At 40.5% G+C, this 24706-nt stretch overlaps 1 protein-coding gene across 1 annotated transcript in view; it reads left to right on the top strand.

Annotated features, from left to right (window-relative positions):
- lrrc7 (leucine rich repeat containing 7) overlaps window positions 1-24706 on the top strand; it is a 52932-nt gene that overhangs the window by 2786 nt on the left and 25440 nt on the right. Inside the window, exons 2-23 of the mRNA XM_078259906.1 lie at window positions 284-401; window positions 1360-1438; window positions 2443-2532; window positions 3036-3092; window positions 4249-4312; window positions 5023-5097; window positions 5243-5387; window positions 6187-6259; window positions 9190-9319; window positions 9763-9878; window positions 10103-10172; window positions 11281-11380; window positions 11739-11863; window positions 12816-13082; window positions 13256-13378; window positions 15974-16085; window positions 18779-18992; window positions 20517-21017; window positions 21612-21836; window positions 21946-22180; window positions 23849-24199; window positions 24392-24637. Coding sequence (XP_078116032.1) covers window positions 284-401; window positions 1360-1438; window positions 2443-2532; window positions 3036-3092; window positions 4249-4312; window positions 5023-5097; window positions 5243-5387; window positions 6187-6259; window positions 9190-9319; window positions 9763-9878; window positions 10103-10172; window positions 11281-11380; window positions 11739-11863; window positions 12816-13082; window positions 13256-13378; window positions 15974-16085; window positions 18779-18992; window positions 20517-21017; window positions 21612-21836; window positions 21946-22180; window positions 23849-24199; window positions 24392-24637 — 3516 coding nt within the window. The remainder of the gene's footprint in view (window positions 1-283; window positions 402-1359; window positions 1439-2442; window positions 2533-3035; window positions 3093-4248; window positions 4313-5022; window positions 5098-5242; window positions 5388-6186; window positions 6260-9189; window positions 9320-9762; window positions 9879-10102; window positions 10173-11280; window positions 11381-11738; window positions 11864-12815; window positions 13083-13255; window positions 13379-15973; window positions 16086-18778; window positions 18993-20516; window positions 21018-21611; window positions 21837-21945; window positions 22181-23848; window positions 24200-24391; window positions 24638-24706) is intronic.

Genomic DNA, 24706 nt, shown 5'->3' with positions numbered 1-24706 from the left:
ACATTTGCAGTATTTTCCTATTAAGGGCACATTTCTCTGAATGTTTTAGCTTTTACTCTAGTGTGTGTGTGTGTGCCCCTAGGGACCACCTCATGTATGAGATTAATTCTGCATTATTCATAGAAAAGCAGCTCAAATGACACTGCTTTTCCACAACATTAAGTAGTGCATGCCTCCAGCTGACTTTCTCGCTCTCTGTCCTTTTGTACCTTTCTGCTAAAGGTCTGTGTGATTTAGCCAACAGACTAAAATATTTCATTGTTTCCCCTCTGTGTTTCCATAGCAACTCTTCAACTGCCAGGCCTTGAAGAAGCTGAGCATGCCTGATAACGACCTGTCCAACCTGCCCACCACCATCGCCAGCTTGGTTAACCTCAAAGAGCTAGACATCAGTAAAAACGGTAAAAATCCTCTCTGTAACACAGACGACCAATCCAACCAGAACAAACCACAAAACTAAAATAATTCAAAAAAGAAAAAAGAAAAAAAAAACTAAGAAAATTAAAAGTCAACTGCTAACTTATGAGCAACTGCAATTTAAATTACTATCTGCCCATATGCACAGGGCTTTAAATTAACTTTTTTAATCACCAGCCAACATGGCTAGTAGATTTTTAAAGCCAATCAGATTCTCCTCTAGCCATTTTTTTTCCAGGGAAAATAAAATAGATTATGAGTTCCGCTGAATACATTTAAGCATCCATATTTCTTTAAAAACATGTGTTTGGGTTGATGGCTGGCAGATATACATTAAACTATAAACATTTACTTTACTCTCGAAAAAATATCTCCAGGTTTTTTTTTTCTTCCTATCTGACTTTACTGCCTCATTTCAGATCCTCTGGTTTGCTTCACGCAGTTCCGTTCATTTTCAAGCCAAACACACACCAAAACGCCCAAATTTCTTGCCAGAAAACAGACCAATCTGTGAACACCAATTTGTCGGATCGTTTCTGCAGCTGGATTAAAAACAGATGCTTTGCATTCATCATCGGTCAAATTGGCTCGTAACTTTACAATGTTATACCAGCCAAAGTTATTTTTTTACCTGCTTTTGGTGGGTTGGCAGGTGTTAATTCTGTTAATTAAAAAGTCCTGCATATACAGTACAACATACGGAGTTGAGCAGGTAAGGAAACAAAGGTAGCACAGATCTCAAGGCAGCCCAGAAAAAAAGCTCATAATCACAATGATCTCACCTCCAAAATATATGACAAAACTTGACACTGTCTTAACACTTGCAAAGCTCACTGTAGATAATAATTCCCTTTCTTTATAGGAAATCACTCAACAAAAAGTCAAAAGAAGTAACTAACACATTTCCGCTTCCCTCTTTGTGTGTCTCTTTCTCTCTTTCAGGTATCCAGGAGTTTCCCGACAATATAAAATGCTGTAAAGGCCTGTCTGTGGTGGAGGCCAGTGTCAACCCTATCACCAAGTAAGACACCAATGCACACCTTATCTTATTCATTTCAGTTGAAGCCTCCAGTTTGACTGCAGCAAATATTAGCCTAATGTTTGACTACAGCTCAAAGGTTTGTTTTGCAAGTTGGACACAATATACTGTCGCTGCACTAACAAAATAACTGAAACATGTAGGGCATAATTGATCTGCTTCTGGATAACAACATGAGATAAAACACTGACTCTATTATACTAAAAATAACACCTCCTAAACACTTTCAATTAAAACAACAATTTGGCCCTTATTAAAGGTGCAAAAAAATGGTTTCCATGTTTTGCTTAGAGCACCAATTTTATCAACCAGTTTGAGTGGACCTGGACTCAGTACAAGCTGTAATGGGTTTTTTGTTGCATGTGCCATGTATTTAGCTGTTTTAGCAGATTTTTCTCTGTCAAGAGACCAACACTGTTGTTTTTTTCCCTCTTTTACGTATTCCAAGCCATGCATCTATATAAATATTTTATAGTAGTTGGCTGCATCCACAGACCCCCATTATACCATACAACCACATGTGTTTATTGGCTCAGCTATGGCTGGACAATGGAAGATATAATTGATACAATAAAGTGCTGATGTTTATTTTTGAGCATCAGATGTTAATGCTAGTAATTGCTGTTTTCCTTTCAGTGGTGTAATGTCCATGGAGCACGACTGGACTCAACCACACATAAACTTACTGCAGACAGAAATTATTTTTTACTGTGTGTGTGTGTGTGTGTGTGTGTGTGTGTGTGTGTGTGTGTGTGTGTGTGTGTGTGTGTGTGTGTGTGTGTGTGTGTGTGTGTGTGTGTGCGCAGGAGATGAGTCTTCTGCAGGCTAATATCAATTAGCTGTTTCTACTGTACAGGGTTGTTATGGAAACATGTTTTAATCCATTGAGGTTTTTCAAGGACACACTCTTTCTTTTTCTCTTTCTTTTTCTTCTTTGGCATTTGTTCTTCTTTTTTTCCACCTCTCGCCATTTCTCTCTCTTCCAGACTCCCAGATGGTTTTACGCAGCTCCTGAATCTGACCCAGCTCTTCTTAAACGATGCCTTCCTGGAGTATCTGCCGGCTAACTTTGGCAGGTAAACTGATGCATGTCATTGTTTGTGTGTGCTTGGTTGTGAGCATTTGCGGATGACTGTGTTAGATGGGGTCCCAATATCCCAGCATTTTATCCAGGTACTTATTTCTCAATTTTCAACAAGTTGTTCTGCCCTTAAAATTCTGTTATTGTGAGCGAGGGCAGCTGATAGCGGTCAGTTCATTAAGAATTTCAAATGAAATCCTGTGCAACTGAGCTCATAAATGAAAGACATTCTCTAAATTGAAACATTTTCATGGTGATCTTCATCTGCAAGGATGTGGAGTGATTTTTGATAATTAAACATAATTGATCAATCATGATGCATCATTATTATCACTGATTAGGAAATAGCACTGCTTCTGGAGTTGAAATGGGGATAAATGTGACCTGTTTTTGCCTCATTTCACTGAATGTTATTAACAACTGATGTAGTAACAGTTGTTGCAAGAGAGAATTAATACAGTAAATTAAGTTTTGGTTTATGTGCCTTCTGTTTTTCAGACTCTCCAAACTACGGATCCTGGAGCTGAGAGAGAACCACCTGAAAACCATGCCAAAGTAAGAACAAACGCCATATGTGTGTGTGAGAAAGACAGAAAGAACATTACACACACACACACACACACACACACACACACACACACACACACACACACACACACACACACACACACACACACACACACACACATGCTTCATGGTACCGACTGTATGCTTGCTTTCCCAGGTGTCCAGATTAAAACAATATTTATCCCTGGCAGGTGGTCTTGAATACTGATAAAGCCTGTTATAACGGTGATGGCGCAGTGGCTATGACACTTCCTTTGGTGTGGGAGATTTGGGTTCAATTCCCACTATCAACCAATGTGTCCCTGTGCAAAACACTTGACCCCTAGTTGCTCCAGAGGTGTGCGGCCTCTGACATATACAGTATAGCAATTGTAAGTCGCTTTGGATAAAAGCGTCAGCTAAATGACATGTAATGTCTTCTAACAGTTTTAAATGTTTCCTGTTTAACATAACAACTGTACCTAACATAGACAACTATCAAAGTTGTAGAGTAACTAATTTAAATTACAATAGATTGTGAAAAGCATTTATACTAATGTAAATCCAAAGTAAAGCTGTGAGCATAAATAGTTAAGGTTTGTCCCTAAGATTTTAAAAGATGTTAGGGAATCACGCTTTGCAACTAGCTAACTGGAGTAAAAAAAGAACAGTAATGTGTCCAAATGTAAATGACATGATAGGAAAAACTGAAAAAGGAGGGATGCAGCTTTAGTAAACATTACTCCCCAGGAATAAATCCTAAATATGGACACTGCATGCATCGTCAATGGCAGATTATCCATGGCCACATTGTAGATGCTACGTTTAAATCAGAGCAAATCAGAGAGCCACAATAATCAGAAGACTGCTAGACGCAATCAGCCAAGCAGAAATGCATTACCATGCTAAAAGGCAATCATTAGAATAAGAGTAAAAATAAGATTTAGAAAACAAGGCAAAAAAAATTAAACATAAAATGAATACATAAAAAATACATCTAATATGAGTATTAAATGCTAAACTGTATGTTTGCCTGGTGTTTTGGTGGGCTGTGCATTTTTCAGTGTACAAAACTAGCCTATATAATGTACATATGTCACAATGTAGTAGTAGTAGTAGTAGTAGTAGTAGTAGTAGTAGTAATCAATGTATTCTCTCCTCTCAGGTCCATCCACAGACTGACACAGTTGGAGAGGTTGGATCTGGGTAGCAATGAATTCTCTGAAGTGGTGAGACTGATTTTATTTTGAAATGTAGCATGAATTAAGTGTTTAAGTTTAACATTGAGATTGTCCTTTTTGATCAAAGACAGCTCAAATATGAAAGTCTTAGGAGTAGTTTACTAGTTGAACCATATTTATTTGTAACAAGGAGGAGGAAACCAAACAGAAACACAGATGCTGTGTCCTATTTTGAGGGCTGCTGCCTTCAAAGTTCACATTTCAAGACCTAACACAGCATATGGTCAATCCTCTGTACACTGTCTCATTAAGGCAGGAGGAAGTTCAGCCTACTGTCCTTCAGTTGGACCCTGAAATGGGACACAGTGACATAATGGAGGAAGAGAAGGCCGGTTGGAGGCTAACAGGATGTGTCATCAGGGTCAGACAGGAAGTCGGCTATGACAGGAGTAGGTTGGCTGTGTGGTCTGCTTCCTGCCAAGAGAGAGAAAGCACTGAGGGAGAGATTGCCAGCCTTACCCACTCTGCCGACATTTCTTTATTTTCTTTATTTATGCCAAACTGGGTCGGAAGATGCACTGAAGTAGTTATTTGGATCTGTACATGTTCACAACATAAGTGCTGAGACGGCGTCCTTTGATGTTAACGAATAATTCATATTTTTTTCATATAAATAGCTACTTTCTACATATCTGCATATTTGTTGATGCATATGTCTGCAATATGTGCTGATATGGATTCCTCTGTTTTCATGTTAGCCCGAGGTGTTGGAACAGATCCACAACCTAAAAGAGCTGTGGCTGGATAACAACTCTCTACAGTGTATACCAGGGGTAAGAACACAGTTTCAGCTCTTGCAGTAAAAGAAAACAGCCGCTCTGGAGATATTTGAATGACACTTTCTTTCAGTTTGTTGCTTATCTGTCTTTTCTCTGTCATTCAATTGTTCCGTTTTGTCCTCGCTCTCCCCCACTGCAGGCGATAGGAAAACTTCGTCAGTTGCGGTACTTTGACTTAGCTAAGAATCGTATTGAGACGCTGGACACGGATATTTCAGGCTGTGAGTCCTTAGAAGACCTGCTGCTATCCTCCAACATGCTGCAGCAACTCCCTGACTCTATAGGTACACACACAAACACATACATACATGCACACACAAAGACACTCATAGACTTAAGTTGATGAAGCTGTAGCGCAGCATTTAAATTCCCACCTATTTAGTTCCTGATGGGGCTGCGCAGTAGACAGCAGCAGAGGACTGTGGTTGTACTGGCCACATCACAGGTGAGAGTGGTTCTAGCTGTGCGAGAGTGATGTAGCACAGATAACTGAAAAGTGTAATAAAGGATAAGGCTGGCGTTACTCTTTATTTTTCCTACTGACCACAAATCTTATGAAAAGACAAAAATAAAATCCCCACGTCCATTGATTCCTGTGAAAATCTTCAAAAACTGGTCACATATAAATTGTTTCAACAACTTGTGGTTTTCAGCCAATGATACTCAAACAGGAATACATTATGGATTTGTTTGGGACTATTTTTAGACCAACTAAAATTGATTTCATTCCGCTGGGGAATATTTATGGCAGCAGGGTGGTGTATGTGGGATTGAATCAAAATAAACTGTAGTGTTCATGGTAATGAAAGAACATGGCACCCACTGTAGCCGTGTGGCTCATTGATGGGTTTTTGGACAAAATTGGAGCTTTATTATAAAGAGGAATTAGATATGCCACGATTTGGCTACACAGAAATATAGTCGTCATGATCCAATCATGTTGTTTTCACCATAAGAAAAATACAGAATATTACCAACTCTATAATTTAATTCCACTTTTGTCAGAAAAATTGTTTTAAAAAAAGGGGCATTCCAGAGCTCAGTGTATATGTGAATATGTCTATGTGTTTGCATATTGTGTAGGAATGTTGAAGAAGCTGACTACATTGAAGGTAGATGACAACCAGCTGACCTCACTGCCTAACACCATCGGGAGGTAAGAAACACAAACACACACACACACACACACACACACACACACACACACACACAGACAAAAAGAAAAGCAAATAATAACACCATGTACTGTATACATTTGTTTTATTTTGAAATCACCTTCTACAGTATTTTGTCAGATTTTCTCAGCAGGTTTATCTTTGGTGGGTTGTGGTTTTCCCTGTGTATTACTGTTAGTTGCTGTGTTGTTATGCTGGCTCATGATTGGGGGGTTCTGTGTGTTGTGTTTGCTGCGTTGCTGTGGCGTTAGTGCGAAGCCCAAGCACGGGTAAGTAACATGAGCCTACCGGATCCAGGGGTGCGTTCAGAGACAGATAGATGTTCAACTGCGTTACAGATACAAACACACAAGCGTACAACTACATGGGGTTGTGGGAAACATCTTGAATTCATGCAAATTACATGCAAACATAAACTTTAATTTGTTTTTTTACTTTATCAATAATTGGACTTAATATTTGAATAAAATCCACATTCTCAATTGTGTACAGTACACAACGTACAATACGAGCCCTGCATAAACGTACTGGGTCGAGATTTAAATGATTGCATGTAAAATGATTACAGTAGTTTGATTACAATCATTCTTATAATCCATCACAGTCCAGATTCAATCACATAAATCAGATTAGTTGCTTTTGAAAAAAATGAGCATTTGTTGAATTAAGCAGAAACATTTTCTTCTGAATTCAAAAGTATTGTCTGAGTCTTTTTTCATGTCTGTATACTTACAAGCGTACAATTCTGCTCACATTGCAGACTGCAATAAGAACACATCCAGGATTTATGAATTGATTATGTTCCTTTTTTCAGTTTGAAACAGTTTAGTGACTTGGATCTTGTTGCTAATTATTGTGTGAATCAGTCAATCTGTGATGGATTACATTTTTAAAAGACTATTTATACATTCAGTGAAATACGAGACTTAAATGTCACTCTTTGCAACACATTTGTATCTAAATGCTTTGAAAACATTTTGTCTTCCTGAACAAATCCCGGGATTAAGCCTCAATAAGTAGTCCTGTAGATCCATTGTTTCCCCTCTGATTAAACCAAAAACATGAAATGATCCTTTTCTTACCCCTTCAGTTTTTAAGTGCTGCTTACTAAAGATGAATGTGATCATATTTCTACTCCTCTGTTTCCACAAATAATGATATATTCCTAAATAAGTTATGATTTTACATTACTTAACAGATACGTATATCTGCAGAATTTATGCCTTTACCTCAACCAATGCTACATGTATTTCCCTCTAGCTGCATCAGTACTATAGGATAAATACTGTATATACACAGAGCTGAATCAGTAGATTTGTTTCTGTACTCTGTTGTAAGGCCTATAGTGGATTCAATTAAAATCAATAAGCAACGCAGTTACTTTTAAGGAAAGAGCAAGTACAGTCTTATGCTTTACTTCTTAATGTTTTAAGGCCATTACTATATTACAGCTATGAAATGGGCCACAATATACATTACATGTATATGTAAACCAGGTAGGTGTATTGCTGTCTCTAAGTTTACTCTGATTTAAAACATAGTAGCCTACCGTAGCACCTGGTATTAAACCCAAACTAAAGCATTTATTCTCCATACACCAAGGAGGAGATTTGAATCTAGAAAACGTAAAGTGACCTCTAGTGACTACCGACTGAGCCACTGTGTTTCCTTGCAACACCTGCCATTGAGAGTAGGATTTAAGGAGCTTGTTGGCAGATGGCAGCTAAATGATCTCAGGAGTTATATTGGACACGTTCAAATCTAGCTGTATATTTTTGTGGGAGAAGTAGGAGAGACATTTTCATTCTTTTAAGTAGGAATAGAAACAATGCTGAGAAGAAAATAATAACCTAGGCAAATTTAAATCTTAAAATAGGATATGAAACTCCTCTCCTCCCCTCTCTCCTGTCAGACCGTATGGTGGCACAGATGGTCGGGTCCATTGGGAATAATAATAGCAGACTAATGCAATGTTAACAGTGACAGTACAATAATGTAAAAGTGTTGTCTCATTAGCATTAGCCTGCTGTTAGCGTGCTGCCAGGCCAGTGATGACAGTCAAGGGGAGAGGAGGGTCAGGGTGTCCTGTAAAGGGCCTGCCCTGGATGTTACTGTGAATCTTAGTTGAGTGAAGAAGTTGAGATCCAGGTTGAAGAATTTCAGACATCAAAGGGGATTAAAGATGGTCAGCAAATGAGACCAAATTAATGTAGGTTATACCAGATTGATTTGGTTGGTTGAGTCTTCATTTATTGACTGATTCTTCAAGGTGATGATCTTTTCCTTCTCTCAACACTCTCTCCCTTAAGTTATCGCTATATAGACAAATTTCTCATCTTATCCGAACATGTTACAGGATAAGGCTGGTGCCATTCTATATTTTTCTTATTGTCAACAAATCCCACCAAAAACACCAGAACCAACACTGTGTTAGTCCTTCTCTCAATACCCTGCCAGTGGCACTCAGCTTCAAGCCCATTTGTTCCTACTGAAGACGTAAGTCCTAAATTGTACCTAAATCCTAAAATAATAAATTAAAGGTCAGTGATTTCTTCAAACAGCCGTAACGTAACTCAAACTGGAGCAAATAATGCATTTGTTTGGGACTATATTTTAATACAAAAACCTTTTTGGAAAACTATGAAGCTCTGTATAAGTGAATAAGTTTAATCAGGCTTTGGCTACACAGACAGTTGATAGTAGGATTAATACATTCTTGGTTCAGTCTTTTCACAGGATTTGTTGGCAGTAGGAAACATAAAGAGCTGCGCCATCGTTATCCTTTACAACCTAAGTAATCTAAATAATCTAAGGTTGAGGCAAATATTTTGCAGCCTGCAGAATAATTTCCGTTCTTTCTCTGTCATTTTCTTTGCATCTCTTCTTTTCTGCCTCTGTTTCTGTCACACAGTCTGTCTTTATTGGAGGAGTTTGACTGTAGTTGTAATGAGTTGGAGTCGTTGCCTCCCACTATTGGCTACCTGCACAACCTGAGGACCTTCGCTGCTGATGAGAACTTCCTCTCAGAGCTGCCGCGGGAGGTAGGAAGATCAACACCTGATGAAAACTTGTACATCTCCCTGCAGTGCAAACTGAAACTATTAGTTTATTAAACTATTTTGATAATCAATTTTTTTTTCTTCTTTTTTTATAATTTCTTAATCAACAAATGCCATAAATTGACTGCTTCCTGCTTGTCAGTTGTGAACCTTTGCTGGTTTTCTTTACTTTCTATGACAGTGACTATAATCTCTTTGGGTTTTCTACTGTTGGTCAGACAAAATAAGCAATTCATCGAGGAAATTGTTAGCTGCAGCCCTAATATGTTTTATGCATTGTACTGTAATGTAGCTAGTTTAAAGATGTCCCTCATGTAGCAGATCATTTTCAGCACCAGCCTTAATTGTAATTTGATCTGATGGTTAATATGTGTGTGTGTGTGTGTGTGTGTGTGTGTGTGTGTGTGTGTGTGTGTGTGTTTCAGATTGGTAACTGTAAGAATGTGACAGTAATGTCGCTGCGGTCCAACAAACTGGAGTTTCTTCCTGATGAGATCGGACAGATGACCAAACTACGAGTCCTTAACCTCAGTGACAACAGGTACACACACACACACACACACACACACACACACACACACATGCAGGCGGGCAACACTTTCTCAATGGCCGTTTTGGTTCTGTAGCTGCTCTCACGGCCTGCAGTTGCCACGGGATTGGGTAAATTGGTTGCCATGGTTGCGTGCTCTGCAGGCTGTACAGTGTGTGGCCATAAGAAACATCTCTCTTTTCTTTCTCACCCCTCCTGCTGCGTCTCTCCCTTAGGTTAAAGAATCTACCGTTTACCTTTACTAAGCTGAAGGACCTGGCAGCTCTCTGGCTTTCTGACAATCAGGTACTGTATCTCCTCCCACATGGTAACAAGTATGCAGCACTAACACACAAAGCTACTGTACACATTAATCAGAAAACCAGGCTTTTACTTGAGAAAGGCTATTTGTAAATAAAGGTGTTCATCTCCAGGTTCTCCTGTTTCATCAGTGTTTCCCTTTCATGCAAACTGTATGCTTCCTCCCTTTGTTTCACATCAAAAACCTTTTCAGTGGAGCAAGTACAGTAGCATTATTTCATTATCTCCCAGAAAGACTTTTATTGTAAAACATCTGCAGGAAGTTTTAAGTTTTACTTACAACAACCTATTATCCAAAAGGCAAGGTGTAGAAGAGTGGATCATTATACATGAACAACTATGACATGACTCTGTTGTTGTACTGATGGCAATAATGCTGTGCATATGTTGAATTCACCATAGCTGCAGTGATTTTACTGTTCCCTCTGTCTTTATATTGGGCCGGCCACGTTTAGTTTTTGGGACCCAATAATTACTTGATTACTTACTTTTATTGGATAATTCATTGCATATAAATCTTCTAAGTAATGAGAATGTAGAATGTAGTTATTGCTCTGTCCATGATCATGCATTATTTAGCTCAAAACTATATTTTCTACAATACAAAAATATTGTTCATGCCATTTAAAGTTTAGTTTCAACAAAGTAAATTAAATTGAAATCTAAGTCACAACAACAAGGGAACTTTACCGGACTGCTTAAGAAGAAAGCAAATTTAAAATTAAAATGCAATTAGTTTTTATGAGATGAACATGCAAATTATGACAATTAATTTGACTCACTGTTCATTGCAAAATTGAATTTGTATTACAAATACAAGTAATCAGTGTCTCTCCTTTTTGAATTTTAATTTGCTTTCAAATTTTAAGTGATTTACAACTTTACAGTAATACTTTGGCTGTTTCCCACCTGTCAGTCAGCCGGTGTTTGTTGCAAGTCGAGCCATTCAGATATTCCAATAAACATCTTTTTGCTTTTCAAAATTGGATGTAGGATTAGGTTTAGATTAGGAATTTGGGAATAAATGTGATCAGTGAACGTTCCCGCAAGAATACTAATACAAAAGTGTGTGTGTGTGTGTCTGTGTTTGCAGTCCAAGGCTCTGATCCCACTACAGACAGAAGCCCACCCTGAAACCAAACAGAAGGTTTTGACTAACTACATGTTTCCTCAGCAACCGCGACATGATGAGGGTACAAACTCTGTGTGTGTGTGTGTGTGTGTGTGTGTGTGTGTGTGTGTGTGTGTGTGTGTGTGTGTTCATGTGTAGACATGGGTTAAGGACATTTAAACAAAGGTCACGGAATGTTTTGTATTTGTTTTATCACACTTGTTTTGTTACATTATATGATGTTATGTGCTCTGACGTAATGTCTAACAGTGTTTTTGTACATTAATGTGTGCATGTTTTATGCGTATGTTTCTAAATGTATATGGGAATTGAATGCGGCAACATTTGTGTAAAAATAAGCTTCTGTCCGACAATTAGACATATTGTTTAATAGCAGTTTTAACCCTGTCCTGGATGTGTGTTTGCATGTGTGTGTACAGATTACCAGTCGGACAGTGACAGCTTTAATCCTACTCTGTGGGAGGAGCAGAGACAGCAGAGGATGACTGTGGCCTTTGACTTTGAGGACAAGAAAGAAGAGGAAGACAACTCTGGGAAGGTCAAGGTCAGCTGTCTGTCTGTCTGTCTGTCTGTCTGTCTGTCCGTCCGTCCGTCTTCCTTTAGTAGCTGAGCCTGAGCAGGAAGGGTCATATGAGGCAGCCAGGGTTGATATTCAAGTTTTGCACAGACAGTGTTAACTGACTGGCCGTTGGGGCACTTCCAACACTTCCAGGTTGTATATATATATTCACTTTCAGATTCTCAATTAGTTTTGAAATAATTTGGCAGTGTTTCTTTTCCCTGATCCTTAGTATTTAGAGCCATTTGACATAAAAAAGGTGGTGATAAAAAAGAAATCTGATTCCTCTGTGACAATATAATATTTATAATTGATATCAGCATCAGCTTTATTAGCCAGGTATGTGTGCTCATACAATTTGAATTTGACTCTGGTTTTATATATAGCATATAGCATAATACCTGACCATAACCCTATATCTATATAATATCTTTTGTTATACAGTATATATTTTCTTTGTTGTATGCATTGTATTTTTATGTTTTATGTCAAGCACAGTACTGGGCAACAACACTGCGATATGTTAAGTATGTGACGAATAAAACTTGAAAGCAGTATTGTTAAAAGATGTAGGCGTTTTTAGTTTTGTGTTGTGTTATGAGTATCCGGGGGGTTATATTTTAAAGTAAACTTTCCAAAGTGTATTTATCAGTTTAAAATATATTCCCAGAAACCTGCAGTTTTTCTTTTTTTCTGTTCTAATTGCTATTTTGTTTCTCTTACTGGAGTGTGTGAAACATGATTGAACAGTCATTCAAATAAACAGTGAACAAGAAATGAATGTAGGATTAACAGGATTCATGATGTCTTGTTTGAGATGTTTTGAAGTTTCACGTCGGCAAACACAATATTTATAACGTTCCTATTAAATGCTTACTTAGTGTGTGTTTTATATATTTTCATGTATACACTCAACCCATTTCATGTTTGTGTGCAGGTGGAGATAAACCTAAAGCGCTACCCAACACCCTACCCTGAGGACCTTAAGAACATGGTCAAGTCAGTGCAAAGTCTTGTGGGTAAAAGCGTACACGCCGGACACGGGCACCAGCACCAGCACCAACACCAGCACCAGCACCAGCTCCAGCACCAGCACCAGCACCAGCTGAGCACAGGCACTGCCACCTCGGCAGGAACCAACATGGAACACACGCACCTCAGCAAAGAACAGTACGAACAACCATGGCCCCTGCCTCCTAAAGAGGTAGGAAACACACACTCCCAGCCACAGACATGCTCACACTCACACACACAAACATTTTTTTTTACCATACATCACCATACACTACATATCAGTGTATCTATAGGATTGAGATGTGTGTGTGTGTGTGTGTGTGTGTGTGTGTGTGTGTGTGTGTGTGTGTGTGTGTTTTCCAGGTGACAGACAGAGAGATGCAGGACTTCTCTCAGTCTCAGCTAATGGATCAGGGATCAATGCATAACTCCGGCATTGACATTCCCAAGAGGAAGGATAAAGAGGACCTGACAGAGAGCTCTGAGGTTTGTCACATAGAGTGCCACACACACACACACACACACACACACACACACACACACACACACACACACACACTATCTTTGTGGGGACCCGTCATTGACATAATGCATTCCCTAGCCGCTTACCCTAACCTTAACCATCACAACTAAATGCCTAACCTTAACACTTACCCTCACTCTAACCATAACCTCATTCTATCCCTAATCCTACAACCACGTCTTAACCCTCAAACAGCCCTTTAAACTTGTGGGGTCCAGGATTTTGGCCCCACAAAGCTGTCGGGACCCGTTTTTGGACCCCAGGAATATAGTTAAACAAGGATCACACACACACACACACACACACACACACACACACACAAACCATGAATTTAATATTTTTAGCTTGTGAAAATGCAATTACCCAATTTCATTAACCTTGTTAAGTCATAGTCATGTTTTCTAAGTTAATATGTTTCTTTAGAGTTCTCAGGGTAATTAAGGACAATGTCAATAAAATCCACACTTAAAGTAAACAAAATATTCAATGTTGTCTGGTGGCGTGATGCTACGCAGCTCACACAAATGTGTTGAATTAAATTCCTTTCTCATAAAACATTTGCAGAGGGGATTTTTTTTGAATATTTTGAAACCTGCATTGTTTACTATATCATTGTTATCTATATGGTCTTCTTCCCTGTCTTTGCTGGCACATTGCTTGTTTCTTGGTGCATTATCTCCAACCATAGGTCAGTTGAATAGTATGACACCATTGGCAGGAATGTATATTGTGTTGCCTGTATACATGGGGACCCACTCATAATAAATAAAAATAAACTTATAGTTACACTAACTTTAAACAGGGCCGTAGTACTTGTGTCCGGACTCGGGACTCAAGGCGCTTTTCTGTTGTCTCTGACTCGTCTTGGACTCGTTGGTATTTCGACTCAGACTTGTCTCGGACACGGCCATTGGATTCGCCAAATATTCTAGTTGGTCTCGACCAAGTCCAACACTATATACTTTTGTTCACAAAACCATTGATGAAGCGCACTCATTCAGAAAACAGGTATAAGTTTAATTCAAAATCCATCTAGAACAGGCATTGAGATTGGTCGCCTGGTTTACACCTGGCTGCATCACATACCTCAGTCATCAGGTATCAATCATTTTCATTTTGGCCACAGACACAATGTCTTTGTACTATGAATTCTTCAGAACAAGTGATAAGTTCAAGAAAGGGAACATTTTCATTTTATACTTAAAGTAAATAATATGGCCTAATTTGATCCTATAGTGTGTTACTCTGCACTTTCTTTTTGATTATTACAAATAATGAAGCAAAATTATCATCTTTAAATCACATAAGGTAAGTAAGTCTTGACTTGGACTTGAACCTCTTTAGACTTGGGCTGCTGTCAAATGTTCAAATTTGCTTAGGAAGGTTCCTAACAGAGTGAAATGACCCCAAAGTAGTTAAGGGGCTATTATGATAAGACCTGTTCGAATTGTCTAAGTGATAAGGAAAGGTGCTTCATTTCTTCCTTTGTTACCTCCTTTAGCATAGGATACACATATTATAACATATAATATGTAGCCTACAGTAGATTTGTAGGCCTAACGCATTCTGCTTATCTTGCATACATGTAACAATTATTTTATTATTATACATCCTAATCAGGATTCATGTGGACAGGAGGGTGAGCTGAGCAACCAATAATGAAAATAAACTTAATTTGCTAAACACCTTTCATACAATAAACAGCCTACAGCTCAGTGCTTTATAATAACAGAATGACATGCAGTGAGTGCTTCACATGAAACAACATAATTATTGCAGAAAAAGAAGGGGAAGAAATGGTGATAAAGTAATATTTGCCACCGGGTTGTCCATGTTTATGAAGCCTGCATGAAACATCACGTTTAGAACGTACGGGGCGAAGTATCCAGATGCGCTTCTTTCACCGGCAGACCCACATCCATAACATCGCCCTCGCATGATTACGACTGTCCTTACAGAGTGTAAGGACAGTCGGATTCTCCTCGCACCGCGGTTGTCTTATCCTAATTCCTTTTGAATTCTCCTTCACACCTTTCCTTGACCTCATGACGTTTACAACCGGGGGTAAAGGAAAAGTTGTTAGAAAAAGGACTTAGGAGGATTTTTTTTTACTTTTAACCGCAGCCTTGGTCTTGACTCAGTCTTGACTTGGACTTGTGTTGGACTTGACAAAGGTGGACTTGACTACAGCCCTGCCTTTAAATATACCAGCAACTTCTTAATACTTGGCCAAATCATTTATTTATTTTAAAAACAATTTCAAAGCAAATCTGATGACATTTACAGTATATTAGATTGTTGACAGGTTTCCACTACAGTAGCCTTAACTAACATTAGTTTAACAGACTGACAGGACAAGCAGCCTCAAATATATTTTGTTTATGAGGTTGAAATCTTAAAACATTAACATTTCAAGTGTGTGATTCTGGTTATCGCTCACTATCTACAACTTGGTGGTCATTAGCCTATTAGCTCACATGCTTCTAATAAGGCTGTCTTATTGTACTATACAGTAGCTAGCTACCTGGTGTGAACTTGTGGATTTTGTCTCTCTACAGGACTCAATGGGCGGCTCTCCCAACGATATCCGCATCTCTGACATGAGGCCCACCCTGGTGGAGCCTCCTATGTACAAACCAAAGGTGGTGCTGCTGGGGAAGGACAAGAAAGGTACTGTATGATACGATACGTATGTGTACAGAAACATAGAAACACACAGAGGCTCATACACATACATTTCACACAGTCATTTAATGTGGTCTATGCTAAAGCGCTTTGGGGCATGTTGTAATGTGTAGTTAGTGTCCACTAATTAGTCATGGTGATAAACTGATTAATTTCAGCATATAACAGAGAGAGGGAGGGAATACCATAACCTCTACAGTAAATCTAGATTATAGCCTAAAGTGTTAAGCTTTTAGCTTGACCCTTCTATTTTACCAAAGGCCTTAGTTTCATCCGAGGTAAATCAAAGTTGTACTACTGAGTCCAAAGCTAATTTTACTGCCCTGTTCTAGATCATTTACTGCCTTAATCCCATCTACTGAACAGTAGTTCGGTCTAATTCAGAGCTCCTTCATGTAATCTACTTCTTTGTCAGGGAACTCACTGTGAAATGATTCAAACTCAAACGGCTTGTTTGCCCTGACACACCAACCCGATTATCGGCCGTTGGGACAGTCTGGCGAGGTCAGTGACTCGAGGTTGTTCGGTGTGTTCCGTGCCGTCGTCCGTCGGAGGAGCTGTCAGCCTTTATTTTGGCCGACCCGACATGTTCAGTTGGAGACAGGGCAGTCGGGACTCACCTGGAAATGGCGAATCAAAATCTGACGAAAATCTTTTAAGGTGCTTACACACCAACCAGACGGCCGACATTCGGCAGAAAAGGCAGTCGAACTGATCAGTCGGGTCCCTGAGGTCCAAAAAAATGCCTCAAAACACACTGAGGCTACGCCGACTTGAGCGTATGCTCTGCGCGTGCGCGAAACGTAATATGTCTGGCAGTTAGTTGCAGTTAGTCTGGCAACTAACTGCAGACCTGTCAGCATCGTAGAGGACTCGGGTCTTTAGGTAGTTACACACCAACCAGATGGCCGACCGTCGGCAGAAAAGGCAGTCGGACTGATCAGTCGGGTCCCCGACATCCAAAAAGTGCCTCAGAAAACACAGAAGAGACGCCAACTTGAGCATTTGCGTGCGTGAAATGTAATACGTCTCCATAACAGCAGGCGGCGCTGCTCTGTATTGTTTCCCAGAAAATGAAAACCGGCAGCTGATTGGACGAACGCGTCACGTGGTTCTTTTTTCTCCAGAAATTCACAGCCAGACTGTCATGGCGGCTTGTTCAGAATACGATCTCATATTGTACTAAAATAGTTCACCGAAACATGTTTCTGAAAACATTTTAAGCGAGAAATAGGCCATGCAGTTTCTGAATCTGTCTTCATTTTAGATCGACAAAGGTCAGTTTAAAAGATTTTCGTCAGATTTTGAGAGGCTCATCCGCTCGCCGTTTCTGGGTGAGTCCCGACTACCCTGTCTCTGACTGAGCATGTCGGGTCGGCCAAAATAAAGGCCGACGTCTCCTCCGACGGACGACAGCAGGGAACACACCGAACAGACTCGAGTCACCGACCTCGCCAGACTGTCCGACGGCCGATAATCGGCTTGGTGCGTCAGCTCTCTTAAGCTGACCTTTGTCGATCTGAAATGAAGACAGATTCAGAAACTGTATGGCCTATTTCTCACTTAAAATGTTTTCAGAAACACGTTTCGGTGAACTATTTTAGTACAATATGAGATCGTATTCTGAACAAGCCGCCATGACAGTTCACAGGCTGTGAATTTCCGGAGAAAAAAGACCCACGTGACGAGTTCGTCCTATCAGCTGCCGGTTTTCATTTTCTGGGAAACAATACAGAGAAGTGCCGCCTGCTGCTATGGAGACGTATTACATTTCGCGCAGCTCTTAGGGAGTGTACATTTTTAATGAAGGATCATGTGGCAAAGTTAATTGGAAGCTTTCTATGTTTTGTCAAGATCTTAATAGGTTTGACTTATTAGCCCGCTGGTCCCTGGCCCCTCCTTTATGTCTTTCTGCAACAGAGTTTGTTTTGATGCTGCTTTGTTTACAGGGCTCTCTTCAAAAAGAGCTTCTTGATTAACGGGACTAGTGTGTTAAACAAAGATTTTTTAAAAACTGTTAAGCCCACATTTACTAACCAGGCCATTTATTGCGTCAGTGCAGTGGACTCAATATTGTCCAAACATAGGAGAGCACTACAGGAATCTGGGTCAAGATACAGAATGACAAGATTAAGAAAGAATTCTGATTCTTCTACCTTTCATCATCTGTCATAAAGTATACAGGCTTCAATGCAATTCAGCCTAAACATCATTCGGGATGCACTTTTTGATTTTGCTGTAGCTCTCATCAAGTTTTTTAAGCTTTGACAACATAGTTCACAGTTTAGTTTCAATATCCACAGGAGGATTACTTTGTCCTAGTAAAGGTCTGTATTTTCAAAACAAGATTACAATTGTGAAATCGTAGGCTCTGTTGGTTTTTAATGTGAGGATCATTTCTTAGCCCTGCCATAGCTTCACTCATCATGACCCTTTCCCTTTTTGAAATATGGACACCAAAGTGTGGCCTAGGTCACCTGAACATATTCTGATATCACTACCAGTACAAGCAATAACACCTGGTATGAAAGATCTGAGAAGATAAATCAAATCCAGGGGGATAAGCTACAGACATGACACAAAGGCACTTGTAAAAGAGGGTTATCAGAATAAAGTGGACGTGACATTTTCACTGAACAGAGCTGTCTGTCTCTCTCTGTCTATCTGTCTCTGTCCAGAGTCTACAGATGAAGAGGTGGATAAGCTTCACTGTCTGAACCGCAGTGGCTCCTCAGCCACCTACTCCGACTACTCTCCCTCACAGGGCTCCTCTGGCTCCTCCAACCCACCCGGCAACTCACACTCACACTCACACTCTCACGCACACCCACACACTCCTGCCCTGCCAGCCCCAAACAAGGACCAGGCCCCTCAGACACACTGGACCAACAGGTACACACACACACTAACACACACACGGCTGTTTCATGTTCAATTTCATCACATCCCTTCGACTATCCATCATCTCTTCTTCTTTTTCGATTCCAACCCCCTTCAATCTCCTCCATCTATCATCCATCTCATTTATCTATCCAATCGCTCCATCCATCCTCTCCTCTCTCCATCTTTCTGTGTCTTTCTTATCTCTCCGCTCGCTCAGTCAAGGTCAGAGAGACTCATTAGGATGCTGCAGACTTCTGTCCAGGATTCTCTCTCTTTCCATCTCTTTTCCTCTGCTTCAAAGGTGTCTAGTCCAGCCTTCAGTACTGAGCATTTCTTTTCTTCACACCAACACATAAAAAGAAGCAAATAAAGAGGCTTGGTCCTCTTGCTGAAGTTGTTACCCTGATTGCAGTGCAGTGTTTTTAAACTGAGTTGTAATCAGAAATGTTGCAGCTATGAACAACAACAAATGTCTCAACTCAACTGCAAGTCATAGTCATGGCATTTTCAGCATAGCCTCAACGTAACTGAAGATTGCAGCCTGAAGCCTGTAACGATATTTGAGATACTAATTTTTGAACATCAACATACATTTTTGGTAGGAATCACTCACATCTGTGCTGAACAAGACATTTCATAGTTGATTTGGCAAAGCTATTTCAAAAGTACCTCAAACATATCTTTAGCATTTTTTCATTACTATATCAGCCGTCATATTCAGATAACATTAATTATTTTCTAATGTATTGGTCAAGCTCAAATTTTTTGTCTATCTATTATCTAGTCAAAGTAGAAATGCTTGCTGGGTTACTGGCAGGTAATTGACACATTTTATTGCCACAGCATTGCTAAAACTCCATTCATGCTCCTAATTTCTACTATTTTACAACCTTGAAAATGGGGACTGTTCAATATGTGAAGGTTGACAAACAAAAATGTATAGACGTTCACATTAGCCCATCGAGTGTTCAAAAGATTCAGGAATCTCGTAGCAAAGGTTGGTTTTATACTATACTAGTTTGTTTATTCTGTTTCCTCTCTGACAGCACAGTGTCTGAACAGATAGTTTGTATGTTCTTTTAAAGAACAGTAACCCTTTCCATTGCTCTATCAATGGAATAATATGTCTATAATAATGTTAAAAACTGATTTCTTTGTCCTCACTCTTATGCCTCTCCTCGTTCTAAGAAGCCCCTGAAGGTTGAAAGCTCGCTTTGGTATTTTTTGACATTAAAGTTGTCATTAAGCACGCCTTTGGGGTGATGTACAGATCACAGTCTGTATACTTGTCCCTGTGTACTTTTGAAACTTGTGGCAAACTGCGAGTGGCAGTGAGGGCGGTTTAAGGCATTAATATTTTCTCTTCAAGGCTGCTCTCGGAAACATGAATTGGTTGTTGGTATAATTGATCTTCCAGAGAAACATCAGAGAGAAAGTTAGGTTTTTCAAGTGCCCATTGGCTCTGATTATTTATCAGTTGATTTTATTGTTTTCCACAGCATAGTTAGTGTTTGTTATTTTGTATCTTTGCAGACTGGCTCAGTCTTTCCCCAAACCCATTGACTCCAAGCCCCTGCTATCTCAGAGAGAAACCCCTCCATCAGGAACCCTGCAGCAGCGTGGGGATCGACGCCCACTGAGCGAGCCTTTTGATTGGTCTGAGGCCCCTCACTATGACAACACAGGTTTTGATGCTGAGGAGTCTCCTCTGGACCCTCCATCCTCTACTGGAAGTCAGGGAAACCCGCCGCTGGGCTCCAAACCCCGCAGCCAGTCAACACACGGGCGCCGCCCCCTCCTCAGGCAGGAGCGAATCGTAGGAGTACCTCTGGAGCTGGACACTCAGACGCTCCCCTTCCACGGCAACCAACGCGCTCCGGACATTGACCCACAATCTGGACATCCTTCCCAGAATCCTTGGCAGAACTGGACTAGAACGCCCAGCCCGCTGGAGGACCGAACCGCTTTTCCCTCCAAACTGGACCTGACGCCCACCTCCAGCCCCAACCCTGACCGCAAGGACATTGACCCAAGGTAACTGAATGGAGCTCCAACAGTCCCACAGCCTGAAATGGGTATGTGTTTAGGTGGTAGGCTTCCATAACCCCAAGGGTTTGCAGATTGGGTAATCAAGAAGTTGATCAACAAATAACAGATTTAACATTTGTGCTTGTTGTCAAGCAAAAGTGCCACACGTTTGCTTTTATTTACTTGTAAATTAAATATTTTACATTTTCTTTAATCTACTATTTGTTTTTTATGGTTTAGATTATTCAAAAATTGATCAAAAATGGTTTATTAGCTTGCAGCCCTAATTTTAAATGTCAATCTGTGAGTGGTGTAACTGCTGTATTATAAACCAGCTGATGTTGGCTGTAGATAATCTACAGAGCTAAATATTAGCATAATCTATATTATTTAATATAATAGTATTATATCAATAATAATATTTGTGCAAAAATATGTTTTTATGAAGCTGCTGGACCCCTTGTTCATTTCTGATCTCATTCATACTAACACTTACCTGTTTCCAGACATAATGTCTTTTTCCTACTATTATAATTCTGCTTTTGTCCAGCAAATATTTTTGGTCATTAGTATTATCACTTCCCTTGTTTTTGCTTCAAGGCTGGAACAAGGCCCAGGCCCTTTGCCCGGCAGCTGGACGTACCACGACAATCAGGGGGAGCAGAACAGGAAGGATCAGCTAAGTGTCAGCGGCGGCAACAAGGTGACCGTGGTGATGAGTAAAAGCTCAGACCGCCTGTCCCCCATGATGAGGGAGACGAGATCTAAGTTTAAGAAGTCACAGAGCATCGATGAGATTGACATGGGCTCTTACAAGGTCTACAGGTAGGTTTGTTGTTATTTTCTTCTTACCAATAGGAGTATCAACATGTTATGTCAGTAGGTCAAGTGATTGCAAAGTTGTAGCTAATTTATCTTGCTGTTCTCTCTATAGTATTCCTGTGGACACCTACAGTTCATCCATTGAGCAACAGACTAGTTTGGACCGTCAAGATTTGCCCGGTTCTATGGAGCAGACCAACATGTCACGGTCACAGTCTGCCCCCATGTTGGACGATGAGCTGATGTTCCCAGGACACAGAGGCAGCAACCAGAACCAGTCGGGACAGAACCAAAAACCTGCCATCCCACATAAGGCCTACCACTTCGACCACAACTACAACCCCCAGGTTAGAAGCTCGTCTCATTTGTAAAACCTGCAATAACTGATTTTTTTTACCTCTTGCAGCAGAAATAAATTGTGAATATTAAGGTGATAGAGCGAATGTGTTAGTGAACAGTTACTTATTACACAACCAGCAATTATTAAGCAACATTTGGAGTCATGTTTCTGGACACCTGACGAATGTAAGTCCAATATTCAGTCTCTTTTAGCTCTGTTTTTGGTCTCCATCAACTCCCCTGGGAACTACAGTATATGGCTATTCAGATGCTAAATGCTCCGCTAACTGTGTCTGTCTGCTGTTTTGGTGCTCATTGTTTGAATAGCTTTCATGTGGTATACTGTATGTTAAAGTTCACTGCAGCAAGGTGATAAGATAAACTTCCAGCAGTCAGCAAAGACAATATTTTCAGGGGTTTTTAAGTCACTCTATAAAACAGTTTTGGACAGCAACAATGCCTGAAAACTGGGCTGTCAAACGGTAAAAAAATTTTAATCGCGATTAATCACTGAATTTCTATAGTTAATCGCGATTAATTGCATATTTTATCACATGATTAAAATTCTATTATTTTACATTTCAGAACAGTTTTTAAGTACATATTAACAATGGAAAGCAATTCTTACCAGTGGATTGCATTACTGTATTGCGGATGAGTCTCTCAAAATCTGACGAAAATCTTTTAAACTGACCTTTGTCGATCTGAAATGAAGACAGATTCAGCAACTGCATGGCCTATTTCTCGCTTAAAATGTTTTCAGAAACACGTTTTGGTGAACTATTTTAGTACAATATGAGATCGTATTCTGAACAAGCCGCCATGACAGTTCACAGGCTGTGAATTTCTGGAGAAAAAAGAACCACGTTCCTTTAATCAGCTGCCGGTTTTCATTTTCTGGGAAACAATACAGAGCAGCGCCGCCTGCTGTTATGGAGACGTATTACATTTCGCGCACGCAAATGCTCAAGTTGGCGTCTCTTCGGTGTGTTCTGAGGCACTTTTTGGACCTCGGGGACCCGACTGATCAGTCCGACTGCCTTTTTCTGCCGACGGTCAGCCGTCTGGTTGGTGTGTAACTACCTAAAGACCCGAGTCCTCTACGATGCTGACAGGTCTGCAGTTAGTTGCCACCCATTTCGCAAGTTTTTGGGATTTGGTTTCATCCACAGGTCGGCAAGTAGCACTCTCCAAAATAGTGCTCTGCCTGAGTGGGTAGCATGCTAGTGGGTAGCATCAACCAGAGTCACGTTAATTAGCTCGTAGGTGGTAGGTCAAGCTTGACGTGCTTCGGTGATATTTTAATTTGGCTTTACACAACGTGCATATGGCTTTCGACTTGTCTACTGAGCCGTCTGCCGGGAGTCGGGAGTTTTGGAAAATAAAAAGCGTCATTCAGAATTGTGTTGCTGCTGTCTCTCTCCATCATGCCTGCAGCCTGCAGCAGCAGGATGTGTTACGAGGAAGTGGCAGCTTGATGACAAGTAACGGTGCAGCAAAGGGTCAAAATAGTAGCCTGTTAGGCACGACGCAAAGCCGAGTGAAGTGTAAAATAAATTAATAAATGCCGGCATGCGATCACGCGATTAATGCTTTAATGCTGACAGCCCTACTGAAAACGTTTCTTACTTACTTACTTACTTACTTACTTACTGGTAACCATTCTAACCAATCAGGTGACCATGGACCGTCGGGTCCCTCCCCCCTTCCCCAACACACCAGATTATGTCAACCACTCATCTAAAGCTTTGGAGTACATCAATCAACCAGGGAAGACATTACCCAAGGAGTTGGTGAGCCCTCGGTATCGTGCATATCCACCACTGGAGATGTTTTCTTTTCCCCAATCACCAATCAACCAGGATGGTCAGCCCAGCCAGCATCAGCAGCCAATCCCATCACAGCGCTCCAGGCCAGGGTTTTTGAGGAGAGCAGATTCATTGGTGAGCTCTACAGAGCTGGCTTTGTTCCGCAGAGTCCATGAAGCCCAGCAGGAGGCGCTGCAGGAAGCTCAGTACAGACAGCAGGTAGAAGATCTGTTGTCTGCAAAACAATGCTTCTTTTTGTATGTCAGTGTTTTTGTCTATAAATTGTCAAACATTACATAGAAACATTCATTAATAAAGCTGTCTGCTAAATATCTATCCACCACATCCTCGCAATATACATTTTTGGTTTAATGTAGAGGTCTGTTATAGTTGCAACTCTCCCCTCCTCAGGCAGACCCCCCTCTTTATGGTCGGGCTCTGGCCTACTCCACCCCCATGGAGCACTCTGCTCTCACCAACATGGCCGACAGCCAGAGCCAGATGATGCACAACAAGAGAAACGGTCGCTACGATGACGAATATCCCACCTACCAGGAACAGAAGAAACCCATGATTGGTTATCCGACCAAGAGCCTGACTCAGCGCCGCCCGTTGTCTGCCAGGAGCTACAGTACTGAGACCTACGGAGCATCTCAGGTAGAATGTCACCTAAGCTGCTGATGTAAATAGTTTGTGTGTTTCTGTGTCCCACATTTACTAATTAGT

This window comes from Sander vitreus, chromosome 9 (genome assembly GCF_031162955.1).
Source record: "Sander vitreus isolate 19-12246 chromosome 9, sanVit1, whole genome shotgun sequence".
Classification (NCBI taxonomy): domain Eukaryota; kingdom Metazoa; phylum Chordata; class Actinopteri; order Perciformes; family Percidae; genus Sander; species Sander vitreus.
The sequence above is the reverse complement of the archived record's forward strand: the minus strand, read 5'-3'. Positions and strand labels throughout refer to the sequence as shown.